Source organism: Canis aureus, chromosome 1 (genome assembly GCF_053574225.1).
Source record: "Canis aureus isolate CA01 chromosome 1, VMU_Caureus_v.1.0, whole genome shotgun sequence".
NCBI classification, from domain to species: domain Eukaryota; kingdom Metazoa; phylum Chordata; class Mammalia; order Carnivora; family Canidae; genus Canis; species Canis aureus.
The window spans coordinates 21,308,967-21,326,993 of NC_135611.1; the positions used below are offsets into that span (position 1 = coordinate 21,308,967).

At 37.5% G+C, this 18,027-nt stretch overlaps 1 protein-coding gene across 1 annotated transcript; it reads right to left on the bottom strand.

The window, feature by feature from the left end:
* Positions 1 to 10,322: 10,322 nt before the first annotated feature.
* Positions 10,323 to 16,451, bottom strand: LOC144310807 (uncharacterized). The gene is made up of 3 exons (XM_077892365.1): positions 16,063 to 16,451; positions 13,424 to 13,504; positions 10,323 to 12,665 (listed from the first exon to the last, which is right to left on the bottom strand). Exons 1-3 carry the CDS (start codon positions 16,114 to 16,116, stop codon positions 12,336 to 12,338), a joined length of 465 nt encoding a protein of 154 aa, XP_077748491.1. The 5' UTR covers positions 16,117 to 16,451; the 3' UTR covers positions 10,323 to 12,335.
* Positions 16,452 to 18,027: the final 1,576 nt, after the last annotated feature.

Below are 18,027 nucleotides of genomic sequence, written 5' to 3' on the forward strand. Positions count from 1 at the left end.
AATAAAAAAAATAAAAAAATAAAAAAAATAAAAAAATAAAAAAAAAAATAAAATCTAAAAGCACTAAGCATAACATACACTTGAACTGATTTATGTAGAATTCATCTAACTTCAGCCTGAGGCTTGTCAAGACTGCTTTGGAGTTTACAGAAGTATTTAGATGAGCTAAGATTTCCTCTTCTTTCCAAAGGCGCAGAATAGTATCTCCGGGGGAAGCACTCTGTTCTCTCTGGAGTTTCTTTATCCCAGTTAGAGAAGTGTCTTTCAGAGGGTAATGAGTGTGATGGCTGTTTCCACAAAGAGAGGGTTGGGCTGGAATGTCTAATGATCCCACTTGTCAGCAGGTCTTAGAGAGCAGTTCTTTTGATCTTCAAATAAAAACATCTCTATGAAAGTCTGTGGTAGGATTACTGATGAGCTGGCACAGTCAGGCTGGAAGCTGTTGCTCAATGGGTAGGTTTTCCTCTAATCATCTCTGGGGTAATTCAGGACTATTAAATAAATCAACTGAGACATCCAGGTATTACACAATTTAGCAAGAGCCACTTTCTGTTCCCCAGGAGCCTTGAGGGTCTCTGGTAGCTCTAGGGTAGAGGACAGTGGGGGTGGCAGGAGCTGGAGAGTCCTGTCCCTTGGGAACGCTGAGGTGCCTCCAAGGGAAGCACCATTAGGCAGAAGCCAGCTGGAGGTCCTCTTTCAGACTCCCTCTCAGAGCCCCAGTGGTTGCCACTTGCCTTCCTCAGTTTCTTCTACCAGACATGACATGGTCTCCACTGGTTGATTTCAAGCTGTCATAAGCTTTAGTGCTTTCAGGCACTAGTCTCTTAATTGTTCCAAAATGATTGTAATGTCGAAGATATCAGTAATGTCAAAGACCTCATAAAGCAGCTGATTAACTTCTTTTGTGTGTGTGTGTCAGTTCTACTCAGAGTGGGGAAAGAAAAGAACTTCCATGACCTCACACCCAGACCAAAATCAAGGAGTACAAATTAAGATTTTTTTCAGTCACAGAGACACATGGTTTTTTTCCTTTGCCAACAGGCTGGGTAAAGTTCTGTTGTGGTAATGGTCTTTAGGAAACAAATTATACTTTGAGAAGAAGCCAGTGATCATGGATAATATAAAGCTGGGGAGGAAAAGAAGAAAGGAAAAAGTGAAGCAGCAACCTCTTCCTAACTAGAGCTCACTAACAACAGGCAAGAAGGTAAAGTCCAGGAAGAGCCAGTAAGTACTCCGAATTCTCTAGCTTTTGGTTTTGTTGTTAAAGATTTATTATTCCTCAGAAAACCCAGACAAATTTATTTCAACTTGGCCAGATCTTTTGAGTGACACACTTGATGAACATGTGACAGCCACATTTCATTGCCACATTTGAAATTCCTGCCCGTCACACTGGTTAGCATTGGCTTCTAGGTTTAGGAAGGCTCTGCGTCTATTTACAAGTCTGTGATTTGGTTACCTGTGCTGCTCAGCAGGATTATTCTTTTCCTTCTGGTGCTTTTCACAAACGAATGTTATTATTTCACTTAAGACTCATTGGGAGAGACTCCTGGATTTTGGATGAATTACCAGCTCTGAAGTGACTGGAGCAGTGTGAAATGTGTTCACACAGGCTAGAAGCTGGTGCCTCTAAAGAGGGCGTTTAACTTTAACACAATCTTCAAAGCTCTCAACTGTCAACTTAGTACTTAGGATGTTTTACATTTTCCCAGCATTCTGTCCCAAAATTAATCAATAGTTTTCATCGTCGTCTTTGGATGATTGTATTTCATCCAAAGGGAGAAGAAGCTGCTCATAGAACACAGATGGTTTCAGCACTATTCTTAAAACTTCTGAGCCAAGCTAAAAATTATTTATTTAGTGACATTCATTTCAAATTTCAGTTCAGTGTTTTGCTCACGGTGAACACTCAGGAAATGTTTCCCATCATCTGCTTAAAATGACACAACTACAAAATTCATAAAAGCAATCTATCCCTCCATATTGTCTTCTCATAAAATCTTTCATCAGACTTCCTACCACCTTCCTTTTTTAACTACGAAGAATTGCAAAGAAGAAATGTTATCGGTGTATTTAGATTTTATTTCTGTTGATATCACTGAGAAATTATGGTCATATTAGTACCTGTGTTGAGTAAATTGTGAATGTATGGAATTGACCCCTTAGAGTTGGCATAGGTTCCATAACTATGGAAAACCAAGAAATTAATTTTTGACTCACTTAATTGCAGTATCTACTTTACTGTGGTGGCCTGGAATCAAATCTGTAATATCTCCAAGGTATGCCTGTACTCTGCTGAAGAATATTAGTCCATTTAATCTTACAAATTCTGTAAATTATATACAACTATTATCTCCAAGTTATAGGTGAGGAATCCAAGATTTGGAATAAATTATGGGCCTTTATGAGGTCACAATTTATACTTGGGATTAAAACCCAAGACCCTCCTCAAAAAGCTCTTTTTGCTAACCACAGTGGATCACAGTCTCATTCTTCTAGAATAATAAAACCATCCTTCACCTCACACTGAAAAATCAAGTAGTTCTTCATCTCTAAAAGGAGAAATAATAACACCAATCGTCATGGCTATGATCGTTTATAGCTACAAAGTACTTTCAGGCTCATGATGTCTAATTATCTTAAGAGCAATTCTAGAAATAAGTTTGAATATCCCCATTTAATAGATGAAGAAGCCGATTTCCAAAAACTTGGAAAGATTCCCTCAAGGGCACACAAATGGTGAGGGGCACCAGCACACTCTCCGTGCAGTCTCAGTGGTTCCATGCATGGGGCCCACCACCTTGAGGCCCCGCTAGGCAGAAAATGGCGATGGGCCATGTTTTCTGTGAGATGCTGCCATGTGCTCGAAAGGAACTCTGGGGTGATGAGAACACCTTCCCAGAGGAAAGAGACCTGCAGAAGTGTTTGAATTTACCTTCCTGCCCTGAGTCAACCACAGGACAAGAATAATCTAGCCCTTTGGACAAGAGCAATTGGTTTCAATGCACGTATGTCACAAAGGTATCATCGGGGAAAGGGACTGTGGAGCTGAAGGGTACGAATATATATTTCATGCACCAAAATAGTTTTTAAATATTTAAATCTTAATTTTCCGTACTCAGTTGGTTCTCACTGGTTCCCAATAACAAAAAATAACTAAATTTCGTTTAAAACTACTTCCATTTGAGGTGTGTGTGGTGTAATTTCCTTACTGTGGCTTAGCCAGCCAATAGTGCGCGCACTCTGTCCTTCCTGCAGGAGGGAAGGGGACTCAATCCTTTCATCTCCCAGTCAGCCTTCACCTCCAATCATTGCGGGGTCTTTCATGTGCACTTTTTTTTTTATCCCACCAACCCCTAACCTCTATTTAGCTCTGAGGTGACCATATGGAAATACTGAGAATCGTCAACTATCTTGTGATATTTTTCTTAGTTGAATGTCAATATTATTGTAATTTTCTGAATAGTTATAAATTATTAAAGGAGGAGAAATGGCCAGAAATAGGCTAGGTGGTAAGGGAACAGCATCCTTGACTTAAGCATCGACTGTCATTCTCAGCTAATATTTACTGAATATTCGCCAGGTGCCAGGCTAAGGGATTTACATCTATTAATCTATCCACTCTTCACAATAGATCTATGAAGTAAGTGGGTTTTTTAAATCTCCACTTCCTAGATGAGAAAACCAGAGCCCAGAAAGATCCGGTAATTTGCCAAAGTTCGCATAGAAAGTGAGAGAACTGGGTTTCGCGCCCTGGCTACCCAGTTTGGGAGCATGTATGCGCTACCCACTACATTGGGTGGCAGATAGAAGACCCTTTGAGATCTGAGTTCACGTCCACTCAGCTTTACCACTGATGGGCTGTCAGGCAAGGTCACAGGGTTAAAGTCCTTGACCCTGTGCCTGCGCAGAGCCAGCCCTTGCAAGTTTTCATTCCAGCCTCAGGTCCTGCATCTCAGAAGTGCAGTCTGAACTGGATCATCTCCACAATCCCTTCCTGCTTGAGGCCTCTGGGACGTGCTCAGTGCCTACCACGCCAAGCGCCGCCTTTGTAGTTTCTCTCAGCCAGGCACAGGGCTGGCTTCTGCGCAGGGCATGAGCCCAGGCCTTCCGGGCGGGGCCCTGGGTGCACGCACACTAGTGACAGGGGAGGCTCTTGCAGACTCGAAATAACCTTAGAGGGAAGGATCAGTCCTTTCATGCCTCTTCCTTTCTGCTGGTTGGAATATAGACATAATGACCGGAGCTTAAGTAGCCATTCTGGGCCATGAAGCAGAAGCCGGCTGCTGACTATGTGGAACAGTGAGATAAAGGAGTCTAGGTCTCTGAGGATATCGAAATTACTTTTTCCAGCTCTGTACAAGCTACCTTCAGTCTTTTGCCTGTGACAAAGAAACTTTCTATATTTCATTGGTTTCTAGCATTTTAGCTTTTTTAGATCCCACATATGGATCATATTATCCAGTATTTTGCTCTCTCTGGCTTATTTCATTTAGAATAATGCCCTCGGCTTCCATTCACGTTGTCACAAATGACAAGATTTCCTTCTCTCTGGTGGCTGAGTTTTTTTTCACATCTTCTTTATCCATTCATCTGTTGACACTTAACACTGCTTCCTATCTTGACTACTGTGAATGATGCTGCAATGAACATGGGAGTACAGATATCTCTTCCAGATCCTGTTTTCATTTTCTTCGAGAATATAACCAGAAGTGCAATTGCTTGATCATATGATAGCTTTATTTTCAATTTCTTTAGGAACCTCCATACTGTTTTTCACAGTGGCTCTACCAATTTACCTCCCCACCAACACACGTTTTCCCTTTCTCCGCATCTTTGCCAACACTTGTCATCTCATCTTTTTGAGGATAACCACTCTAACAAGTGTGAGATGATATGTTCTGGTTTTCATTTGCATATTCCTAATTAGTGATTTTGAGCACCTTTTCACGTACCTCCTAGCCAACTGTATGTCTTCTTTGGGGAAATGTTTATTCTATTCTTCTGCCTATTTTTTTAAATCCGATTGTTTTTTCCTATCAAGTTATGAATTCTTTATGGATTTTGGGTATTAACCCTTATCAGATTATATGATTTGCAAAGATTTTCTCCCATCCTACAGGTTGCATTTTGTTGATGGTTTCCTTGCTGTGCAGAAGCTTTTTAGTTTGATTGGTTTGATTTAGTTTGATTTTTAGTTTGATTTTTAGTATATTATCCTTTTAATATGTGATTGAATATAGTTTGCTAATATTTTGTTGGGAATTTTTGCACCTACATTTATTAGGGACATGGGCCCACAGCTTTGTTTTCTTGGAGTGTCTTTATCTGGCTTCAGTATGAGGGTAAAAGTAGCCTTATAAAACAAGTTGGGCATATTCCTTCCCCATCAGTTTTTTTAGAACATTTTAAGGATTGGCATTAATTCTTCTTTAAATGTTTGGTGGAATTAACCAGTGAAACCATCTGGTCCTGGGCTCTTCTAGAAGTTTAGAAAGTTTTTGGTTACTGATTCATTCACCTTACTCATATTGACCTGTTTTTGATTTTCTGTTTATTTGTGATTCAGTCTTGGCAAGTTGTAGGTTTCTAGGAAGTTGTCCATTTCTCCTAGGTTATCCAATTTGTTGACACAGAACTGTTCACTATAACCTCTTCTGATCTTTCTAGATCTGTGGTATCAGTTGTAATGTCTCCTCTTCCACTTCTAATGATATTTGACTCTTCTTTTTTCTTAGCTTGTCTAAAGCTTTCTCAATTTTATTTTTTTCCCAAATAATCAGTTCTTAGTTTCATTCATCTTTTCTATTATTTTACTGGTCGTTTTTAAAAATAGCTTTACTTAGGCATAACTGGCATACAACAAATTGCACGTATTTGAGTCATATGATTTAGTAAGTTTTAACCCTTGAAAACACCATCAAGATAATGAACATGCCCATCACCCTCAACATTTTCCTTATGCTCCTTTGTAATTTATTTGCCCGAAATGTCCTCACTCCAATTCTTGTCCTTAGGCAACCAATGGTCTGTCTTCTGTAACTATCAATTAGCTTAAATTTTTCAGAATTTTCTATTAATGAAATCATACAGTATGTACTCTTTCATTTTCCCACTTTCAGCATAACTACCTTGAGATTTATCATGTGGCATGTATCAATGGTTGATTCATTTTCATTGTAGAGGGACATTTCAGCTCTGATCTTATTTACTTCCTTCTGCTAATTTTGGGTTTAGTTCTTTTTGTATTTCCTTGAGGTATAAAGTTAGAAAACAAAGATTTCAAATAAACAACCTAATGTTATTACTATAAACTTCCCCCTTAGAAAGTCTGCAGAACCCCATAGGTTTTCATATGTTGTGTTTCTATCTTGTTTTAAGATATTTTTCTTTTATTTCCCTTTTGAGTTCTTCTTTGACCCATTGTTTGTTCAGTAGTGTGCTGTTTAGTTTCCCCATGCTTGTAAATTTTTCAGCTTTCCTCCAGTTATTGACTTCTAGTTTCATATCATTGTGGTCAGAAAAGATACTTGCTATAATACCCCTAGGGCCTGTATTTGTTTTACTATCATTTTTGTCTCTAAGAAGCCTCTTGGTTAGCCCCCCAATCCCTGGTCTTCCCCTCTTAACCAAGGCATATGAAGGTTTTAATATCTGTGCTAGCTGGGGACTAAAAGACTTCCAGTAACCCAATGAACAAACAAACCAAAAAAAAAGCTTGTAATTCTCCTGTCATTATAGGGGTTGGGAAGACTTGTATTTTATAAGTGCCTGCCTCAGGCATTACCTTTGTCTTACCCAACCACTTGGCGCCCAGGCACATTACTGACTGACCTCACCCTTGGATCTATGGGTAATTACCTTCTATCCTCCTGACTTTAAGTATGCTTATAATGAGGGAGCCGCTTGAGATAGGGAGAGTAAATCATTACAAGTGAACGTAACATCATCTATATAATGATAAAGCACCATCTCCTCTAAAAATATCAATATCCATTTTTCCAAATCTCTGGCTATCATTCTAGGACAAATTGTAGGAATATAGAGATACCCTTGGGGCAATGTCTAAAAGGTTCACGGTCTCCCATTCCACATGAAAGTAGATTGGTTTTGGGATTCCAGTTCTAACAGAATGCTATAAAGGGCATTAGATAGGTCCAGTACACAATAATAGGTCTTAATGTATGCCGTGATTTTTTTCTAACAAAAGACTATACCAGGCACCATAACATGGATGGTCAGAGTAACTTTAATGAGTTCCCTATAAGCTATTGTCATTCACCAGGTCCCATTAGATTTCTTTATATCCCCAACTAGACTATTGAATGGGCTTTGACCAGACCTACTCGAACGTTTTCTAAATTCTCTAATGGTGACAGTAATTTCCTTATGCCTCTCGGGTAGTTTATACTGTTTTATGCTTATTACTTTCAAGGGAATGGCAGCTGTATAGGTTCCTATGCATGACTCATGATGACAGGTTTCACTATTCCAGTATACAGCCTGAATTCATCTGTCCTTGTAGCTAGATCCAGATCTATAAAACCCCTCGACCCAAAATATACTCAGGAATGGGGGGAAATATGCACCAGGAAACAGCAGGGAGGAAGCCTACCCGTCTGTAGATAGACTAAATTGACCTTGATAATTTATCCCCCATAACCATTTACAGCTTCATTTTCTCCCCCAAATTTTGAGAGGTTTCCATAAGTATGTATCCAACTCCAGTATCTATCAAGCCAGTACAGTCTGCCTGCCAGTGGGAGACCAATAAACAGTTCAACATGGGTTCCCCCCCCACACTGCCCTCCTACACACACTAGAGGTCAACATTGGCCTAACTCCTAGTCTCTAGGGGTAAGGGGATCCACCCCTGAAATTCCTCCATTAGTAGAGGAGCATTGGCAATGCACCTGGCTTTTTTGAGCCTTCCTTCAAATGAGCAAACTACTTTGCCTGATTTAGTGCCTTCCATAAGTTTAGCAAGATCAAATTGGGTTGTCTATATTTTCTCTCTGGGTCCCAGATAATATTAGCTATTGCCACAATTGTTTAAGACACTTTGATGGGCCCCCTTTCTGCCATTTTATTGTTGGCAGGATCCTTTGTTTCTCCCTGTTTTTCAACCTGTCTCCGTCATAATAGATTCTTTCAGCTTCACCTAAATCAGCAACCATAGCAGCCACTGTAGCAAAGGGCTAATTAGCCACACCCGTCAAGGACAGATGCTAAATCCCCTAACATGCTCCAGGGCTGACTGTAAGATAAGAGCTTTCCTACCAGAGGAAAATAGTTCTTCTCCTGGGCCTCCAAAACGCTGGGTATAAATGGCATGTTTCATTCCTAGTTCACATATAATTTCTTGCAGTTCTCCCATAGAGGCCCAGCGTAACAGGTAGGGGAGGGGAGCATCCTCTTCACTAGGCCAGATTATCTTAATGGTAGCATTTATCCAATCAATCAAATTAGCTAAGCACCTCGAAACTCACCCATGCCTGCAGCATCTAATCCTTGTCACAAGGCAGACTGAGCAATGACAGAGACCATTTTTAACATCTCAAACCCATTTAACATAATATCATCTCCCCCCAGTATTCCATAGTCCTAACACCCAAGCAGCCACCCCGTCTTGGCCCTTCCACTTAAAGCAGCCGGTTAGCTCCAATAACCCAGCAGCAGAATATTCCCTCATAATCATTCTCTCACTAGTGGGAACCTTTCCACCATCCCCAGGCTCACCAGTGGCCTGGGTCTTTGAATCAAAGGGTATGCCTGTACATCTTTCCCCTCCTCTGTGATAATGCTATCCAACAAGACATTATCCCCAGGATCACATGCTTTACGGTCTCAATTCTCTTAAGATATAACAGCTCTCACTTTAGTGTGTGAAAGTCCGTGCCCATGCATTTTGCCATCTTACATGCTATAATTTCTAAGCGTTCCTCTGGCCGTTGGGTTCTTTAGGACATAATGTCCACATTAGAGGAACATGAGCTCCTATGTCCTTTTCTAAAGACACACTTCCCTGGTTTGTTCCAGTTCTCTCCTTTTTAGTAACTGCTTTTCTGTGGTGCCTCATATGCACAGATCAACCACCAAGCTACTGCCACAATAGCTTGGTTATTTCCCCCTCTCTATTTTCTTTCCCAGCCGTTTTGGGTAAGGTACTTAACAATCCCTTGGGCTTGGGTGGTGGGGGATGCATCCCTATATTCTTGCAGTGCAAGAAAGTTTTTTTTTGAAAGGCTCCAAAAACCTGGCGAGTCCCTCCACATGGAGGTGGCTGGCCAATCTGGGATTTCTCCCACAAACAAGAGGCTTTCCCCTTTGCCCATACTTGTTTTCCATCTCCTGGCTGGCTTGCCAATTGACAGAAGGTAAAGAAGAGTCAGTAAACCAAAGAGAAGGCACTTTGAGACTGAAAAATGAAGCCTCTCTCTGCCATTTAGTTTTATTCAGGGTAACTTACTGGCAGTGGGAATCCCACAGGGGACGACCCGCAGCAGTCACAATTATTCTCCACCTGGCCCAGACCTTAATCTCCCAGCTTTTATAGAGCAAGCAGTATGGTGCAGCCACAGGGTAATTACCTAAAGTGGCACCATCTGTATGCACCAGAGGACCTCTACTAGTTCCCTAAAGTGGAGCCTTCTGCGTGCCACCTTAGGGAAGCTCAAGATCAGAACTAGCCTTCCCACATTTGGGTGAGGGTATACCTTAATCTCCTCTGGGCATGGAACACGTAGAAGAGGTCACTGTTCAGGCGTGAACAGGATGGAGGAGAGTCAAGATAGAGTCAATGTTATCAGCTAGAGTTTCAAAGTTCAAAAGCTTCTGAAACTGCCCATTATCAGAGTGAATCACATATCATAATGGAGCTGGACCACCTATTACGGTGGATTTTCAGTATAGATATATAAGCTTTGAGGGGAACAAAACGCCCAATAGGACATTTTCCCATAAAGCCTCTAAAGAAGTTAATTACACTCTTATTTGTTTTTGAAAATTTAACATGTAATGCTAAGTTACTTTGCACTTAAGAATAAATGATAGACTCGCAAAAGGGTATGTAGCAGGTGTTTTAAATAGAGGAGCTTCCTGACTAAAATATATTACTATCGATCAAGTACAGTGAGTGAATAAAATTTTGGAACAATAAATATTAGCACTTATATATGGTTTTAATATTTGCTGAATAAATCTTTAAAACTGGATGATTACTTATTTATTAACTATGCACATTTAGTATTTTCACAATACTTTGTAAAATTTTTGTTTCAAGTGATGTATTTTAACTTGTGAAGATATTTTCCACAACTCTGTTTACTATTTTAATATTTTATTAAACCATAAAAATCTAAAGGAAAAAAAAAGAACCCAAGAGCTCATTCATATCTCTGTTTTACAAAGCTCCAAAACCTGATGATCTCAGATAATTTAATTACAATATCCTCCAACCCAATATCTAATGTAGGAAGTTCATTGCTAAGATTCTTCTTAAACATAAAGAAGTTATCCTTCCCATGTTACCATACCCCATTCTGTAAGATCTATAAAAGTGAAAGAAGTTAACAACAGCTCTTATTACAACATCTAGTTACTTAGCTTGGCTTCTAGAATAGAAAACTATTTTTTAAATTTTATTAGAAGTAAGTTTATTTTCAGTCCTTTTTAAAAATCTTTTCTTTTACTTTCATATCACAAAACAAAGTTTCAATCACATTAAGAAGTACATTTGAACCTAGTGAATTTAGTCTTTCTTCTTCATAAGCACTTAAATAAAAAATACAATAAAATGAATTGGTTTAAAATCATACAGGGGAAAATGCATGCACATTTACTCCCTTGTGTTTATTAACCTTATCTAGAGCTTTATGACATTTCTTTTCTAAAATGTATATAATAACTCTCATCATTCTTAAATTGTATTATCAAATATTTGTGGTATAAAATTAATATTTAGAGACTCAAATGTGTACATCTCTTGGTATCTGAGAAATAATACTAACTGTCCATATATAACAATTTTGTAAGGAATGACCATATTTCTGATCTTATGGACACTAGATACTCAGTAAGGCCTCAAAGTCTATGCTAATTTACATGGCCTCTTATTGACTGCAACAAATCAACTAGAATTATATAGAACACAAAGTCTTTTGCTTTAGGAAAAGAAAAAAAATGCTTTCAGAACCTCTGAAAATGTGTGTTCAAAAGATAATCAGAAGTTGGACGATGGATACCAAGGCTTTAGTGTCCTCTCACAGGGCTGAGTCCTTGGGTAGGAAGCCTGTTTGTCTGAGACAGTCTTCCATTTTTGTAGTTTGAAGTTTCGGGGGTGTAATGGATAGGTTCATTTAACTCTGATGTCTTTCCCAGAATGAATGTGTACGCTTTTAGTAAATATTAAACACTCAATATAAATGACATTGAACAAGTCTTGTGTTATGCAGCAAACTGCAAGCAAAATCATAGTACAAAATACAAAACAATTTTAAGGTTCAAATTTTATAAGTAGTAGTTTATGGTATTTTAGATATTGAGCAAAATATCAAATATGGAAAATAATATTGACAATATCAGTGAAAAATGCATATATATAAAATATATCATTTGCTACATCTGAAGTGTTTCTAAGCGTGCTTTTGATTTTAAATGTTAAATCCCCTTCACCTTTCAATTTTCTATTTTAATTATCTCTACCTAAGTCCAAATTTTCACCCTTTTCCAACTCTTAGTTTGTCTCCAAAATCTTCCTTGACTTTCCTTTCTAACCTCACTGATCTCTTTTCTGAATTTCCCAACAAGAGAAATGCATCTGCAATAACCAATAGGTATTTTAAGACTCTTTCTCATTAACTACTATAATTGAAGATTTCCTTCCCCCTACTGGAAAACAAATGCTGAAAATAGTGAAGCATATGAGACTGTAAAATAAGCAATAACTAGAGGGTAAATCCTGGCTTAAGAGCCAACAGGCAGGGAACAAAGCAGAGGGGGATCCACCTGGCAGCCTCTACCTCAGCTGAAACCCCCATTGTGAAGAGAAAGGTGGTTATATAGGAGGGATGCAAAGAAAGCTCTGGGCCCCTGCCTGAATGGATCAATCAGAATCAGTTGAAAAAAAATTTTCCTAATCATTTGAACATTGGAGGAACCAAAAACTGAGTGATTACCATGTGGGAATATAGCAAATGAGCAGAGCAAGAGGAGAAGCTCTCATGAAGCCAAACTGCTTTGGAAGCTCTTGGACAGGAAGAGAGGACACCCGGACATGCCTCCTTCAAGGCTAGGGTGTTGATCCAGCTTGAGGAGAGCTAGGGGCTCAAAAAATGTCATTTTTCCTCTTCAATGATAACTTCATGGTCCAATGTTGTTGGTTTAGTTGTGTCCACGGAGGACGGAGACACCTTGGCAGAGGAGCTTTGTTTAGCCACAGTGGTAGGAGATCCAGGCAGGGTTGATGAGGCAGGAGATGGGGGAGAACCAGGGATGCAGGTGACATGATTTGACTTTCCATCTGCGTGAATGATGATAGTGGTACTGTTGGTGGGCCTGCCAAAGTGGACAAAATATAAGACCAGAACAACAAGAGTTGTGGCAATTAGACAGGCCAAGAGACACACCAGAAATGTTTTCCAGAGTGACCACGGTTTTGTTGTAACCTGCAATGAATTATGAAAAGTTAATATTTCAGCAAATGACACAGTAGTGATTTAGGTAACTGATTTCAATTAGAATGAGGCTAACCTTTTTCCTTACTCCAAAAGCTATAAAGTACAGCTTTCTTTCATTCTTTCCCCCTCTCCCTCTCCTTCACACACACACACTTTGTCCACAAGTCCATGAGGACAAAATGTTCCCTCTGAGTTACCCCTTTGTACTAAAGCAATAAGGCATCATCTCAAACGCAAACAGATTGCCTCTGGGATATATCACTGTTAGTTATTATCAGCTAATAACGTTGCAATATAAATTACCTAATTAGTCCTCATGGCTAGGAAAATGATAAAAACACATATCAAAACACTTAGATTGGTTATCTTTGAGTGATAGAAAATTGCAGGTGTTCTTTTGCTCATTGTTATCTCCTATTTTCCATTACCTATTGAAATTTCAGAATTAGAAAAATATTTTTAAAATACATTTTTATCTCATACATAAGAGGACTTTCATTGAGCTCAGAAAGACATTAAAATGCAAAACTTATTAGCTCTCCTTTGGGGTATGGTCATCAAGGAATAGAATGAAGGCCTGACAAACTGTTGGGGACTATGGGTCCCAGGTGTCACACACACACACGGCAGCACTGGAGATGTGTAGAGTAGCCAAAGGACAGTGAAAGGTTAAAGGACACAAAAGCCCCACAGATTTCCACAGGACTGCTAAAGACTCCCCACCATCCCCAGTCCCCAAATCTTACCCACTGTGGATGGAGAGTCGCACCAGGCAATCTACAACCACAGTGAGTTCCTTCATTCAAACAGTATGGATTTCTGGGCAACTGCAAAGAAAGAATTTTTAAATAAATTAAAAAAACAAGGCTTATTGTTAAAAATGAAAGTTTATTTTATCTGGGAACATAAATGAAGCACAAATAAATGATGTGAATCCAACATGTATTAAATGAAGAACCAACCAAGTTCTAGGAGAATTTGAAATTCTAATGAATGGTTTTAATGATATGAATTGTAACATAGATTTTTCACATCAAATGATCAATGAAGAAAAATAAAGTGATTGATTCAATAGATACCCAAGGATCATTTTAACAGATTTAGCATTCAGTCTTGACAAAAGTAGACAAACAATGCAAATCTCAAAGAACTACAAATAAAATAGTAATTCCCAAATGTGATAAGGAATGTTTACCTCAAAACAGGCACATTCCTTTAAAGTCAGAAGAAGTGAAGAATGTCTCCTGCCACCAGTATTAGGTAATGTTTTTCTAGAAGTTCTCATCAATATGTATGAATAATGGAAATGTGAAGATAAAATTAACATTCTTTCTATTTGATATGACTGTCTGCAAACAGAGTTCCAAATAATCAACCATACAATCTCTCAAAAGTAATAAGAACTCATTAAATTGGCTGATTATAAAAATTTGAAAAATATATGTAGCAGCACTTGTCTTGTGTATGTACACGCATGTGCGCATGTATTAGCAACTACTAATTGTAGTAATAAAGCAATATAAAATGGTTAAACATGTCAAATGCTATAGGACTTATATAAAGAAAACCATAAAACTTTACTGAGGAACAAGAAGACAACTTGGATAAATGTCCTCTTATAAAAAGCTTCAGCAGTATAAACTCTCAATTTTCTGAATTTTAATATCTTTATGGGATTTTTGGAGGGAAAACTTGGGTAAATTGTCAAAAATTTACATGGCAAAATAAAGCAATCAAAAGAATAAAATTAGATTGGATGGGAGAGGAGACAGGAAGCAAAATATTAGCAGTCATTTTTTTTTTCTGAGAGGGATCATGGGTGATTTTTTCTTTTATCTTTGTTATTGTCTGTATTTTCCAAATGCTATAAAATGAGCAAATAAATTCATCTAGTATTTGTATATATTAAAAAAAAAAACTTCTACCCATTATTTTGGGAGAATGTAAGAAGTTATATAGACTGTCAGATTACCAAAAAAAAAAGGGGGGGGTGGGGGAGGGAAGAAATTCAAACATTCCTTTTCATGGTCTCAGAAGTCCATTTTACTATTTGGTTTTGATTATCGCTTTTTTTTTGTTTGTTTGTTTTGGAGTTTTGGGTTTTTTTTGTTTTTTTTTTTTTTTTAGCAAGATTACCTAATTATTTGACTTAAAGGAATAATTTGCCTAGATTTTGGCAGGTGGAGAAACTACCATAACTCAAATTTAATATATAATGAAAAGAAGAAGGAAATAAAATGATGTATTATACATGATATTAATGTCATTGTGTAACTTCCCTGAAATATGAGACATCCTATAAATTAAGCTTATGTTGGTCTACATGTTGAATCCTGAAACTGACATAAATACAAGCTTCAAGTGGCAAAATAACTCTTTTATCAAATCCTATCTTTGTGTTTATTTCTTCTGATTTGTCTCTTGGTTTCTACAACCTCGGGTTGGCTTAAGGTTCATTTTTCCTTATTATGAATATAGTAGTAGTCAAGTGTTCAGAAAAGTAGTTTCTTTTATTTAAGTAGTTTCTTATAATGACATTATATATGAGAAATCTGGTTCTATTTCTGACTCTGCCACTAGCTAAAAGGACCCTTAGTGTTTCAATTCCCTCACATGTAAAATAAAGAGATTTGTTAGAATGATGAATGAGACCCCATATATGTTCTAAGAAATATGATTTTTATATTATTAGAGTAATGCATTTTTACCGTAAGTCTCCCCGAGACATTTTCCATAAATTACTACTTTAAATATATACAAGTAGGTCAATGAGAATAAATACTTTCATTGGATCAAAATATATAATAATTTTAATAATAATACAAATAAGCAATATAAAATAAACATAAATAAATAATAATAAATAATGTTAACGTGCTACCAGCAACATTTCAAATAATTTATTAAAAATTTTGTCTACAGGGATCCCTGGGTGGCGCAGCGGTTTGGCGCCTGCCTTTGGCCCAGGGCGCGATCCTGGAGACCCCGGATCGAGTCCCACGTCGGGCTCCCAGTACATGGAGCCTGCTTCTCCCTCTGCCTATGTCTCTGCCTCTCTCTCTCTCTCTCTCTGTGACTATCATAAATAAAATAAATAAATAAAAATTTTGTCTACAAGTAGCCCTTATACAAATGTCAAAATTCAGGCAAAATATCAAAATTTAGGCAAGTCTAACGCACAATTCCCAAATGAAATGAAAACACTATCTGGCTTATTAAATAACCCCTGAACACTTTTGATTACTGGTAATGACATCTTGGATTCCATTCATCCTGAAATAGCAAAATCAGAAGAATGCAACCTAACTTTCTTGAAGTGTTAAACGTTAAACGCTGAAGGCAAGAGTATGAGACAGGAAAGCAACTAAAAGGCATAGGTACTTACCAGCTGTACTGCACTTTGTTCAACATCCTCAACATGATGCCGTTCGCCGTGCATTCTGTGGGGGCTGATATCTCAAGTGCAACTCCAGAGATGTCTATACTCACTTGGTGGATAAGAAGTTGGAAAATCCTGGGTTTTTGTCAAATTAATAACTGTATTTATTCAATCTGGATTATGTAAAGCAATAGTCATCTATTATCCAAAGAAAAATTTCCAAATTCAACCCCAAAGTACACGATTTATGCTTGCTGAGGAAAAATAAATAGAAAAATTTGCTCCCTTCAAAAAAACAACATGCAGAAAATTATCTCAGCTGTAAAAATGACTCCAGGATTCTGAGCAGATATGAACCCTTGTCCTCCTTATTTCACGTAATTCATGTAAATCACTGAAACTTGATTTCTCATGGGTTAGGAATTTAGTTTTTGTTTCTAAAAAAACCCACAAAGCCACTCCTTGATTATGAACATTGCAGAACATTCTGTGGCGAGGCAGAAGGATTATGGTAATGACTGATTTCAAAACTTTCCAGAAATAAATCAATATTGAGATTATGGGGTCATGATTGATTTTAGGTGAATGGTGAATAAAATCTATGGTGCTATTGACATCAGTGGCTATGCTGAGATGGACAACCATCGCTAAAATGATTTCAGCTAAAAATAAAGAGTAGCAAATAAGTCACTTCATTAGTTCTTGATTATCCACAAGAATCAAGGATTCTGCGGGAATCAAGGATTATCCACAGTAAATATGGTCTGCTTCTCTGTAAATTTGTGTTGCTTTTGGCTATGTAATGTCATCCTTCTCATGAACCCCAATCTTTTTTGATGAGCGGGAACTAGAAAAGTAACAACGTCTTTGGCACTTTTCCACTTTTCTCAAGGAAACATTCACATGATACAACATGCAAAATTGAGGTGGTGTTTTCTATCCATCTGAAAATGAATGCTCCTTGGCCCTTTAACAATGTGGCATGCAGTATGGAATGGAGAAAAAATGACTTTAAAAATCCGTTTTAGTCGTGCATTTCCTATAAGCCAACAACTCCTGGCAGTGTTAATGACATGAATTTCCAAAATTTTAAGATGCTTACACACATCCTATTTCAAAAGTAGACATGTCTTCTTATTGTAAGTATATTCATGAAAAAAACTGTCTGTAACTGATTCCAAACCTCTGGACTTCTCACTAAGCAAGAATTAAATGACTTATAATTAAATTCATTTTACATTTGTTTTCTATAAGTAACTGTTTCATAGTTTTGTATGTCAGCAAAAAATATTCAGAAAACTAAAAACTTAAAGAGCTATTTAAAGAACATTTCAAGTACCTAGAAATAAATCTACTAATAGAGGTATACTGCTTTTAAATGGAAAAGAATTATGAAATTTAAATGAATAAATCATTAATGAAGTTCTAAATAAATATACTCCTGGCAGCAGTATACATTGGTAAGACAACTTGAAAAACATTTGATATTATCTAGTAAATTTGAAGATATTCATATGCTGTATGATCTAGCAGTTCCACTCCCATTACGTGGGGAAACACACACACACACACGCGTGCGCGTGCACACACACACACACAGTTTATAGTAGCATTATTTTATCAATTTTTTAAAAATATCCCAAATTCACATCAACAGCAGAATAGATAAGTTAATTGTGATATATTTATACAATAAAATACTTTCACCAATGAAAGTGAATGAACTATTGCTAGACACATAAAATCTACGATTCTTATAAATATAATGTAGTGAGAAAAATAACAGAGACATTAAATTAAATTTTATTATTTAGAGACTCATTCATAAGTGATAAAGCCATTTTTTAAAAAGCAAGCAAATTATTAACATAAAACTCATAATAGTGGTTACCTCTCGGGGGAAGGAGAAAAGCAGAATTGGGGCTGGATTCAACATGGAGGGATTTTAGAAGTGCTAAAAGTGTTCTATTT

Bases quoted from the DNA above. Each gene is read 5' to 3' on its own strand.
- LOC144310807 (XM_077892365.1), bottom strand. From the start codon at position 16,116: ATGCACGGCGAACGGCATCATGTTGAGGATGTTGAACAAAGTGCAGTA. The intron at 13,505-16,062 runs GTAAGTACCTAT...CTTTCTTTGCAG, and splicing joins AACAAAGTGCAGTACAGCTG to TTGCCCAGAAATCCATACTG. The intron at 12,666-13,423 runs GTAAGATTTGGG...AATTCATTGCAG, and splicing joins CGACTCTCCATCCACAGTGG to GTTACAACAAAACCGTGGTC.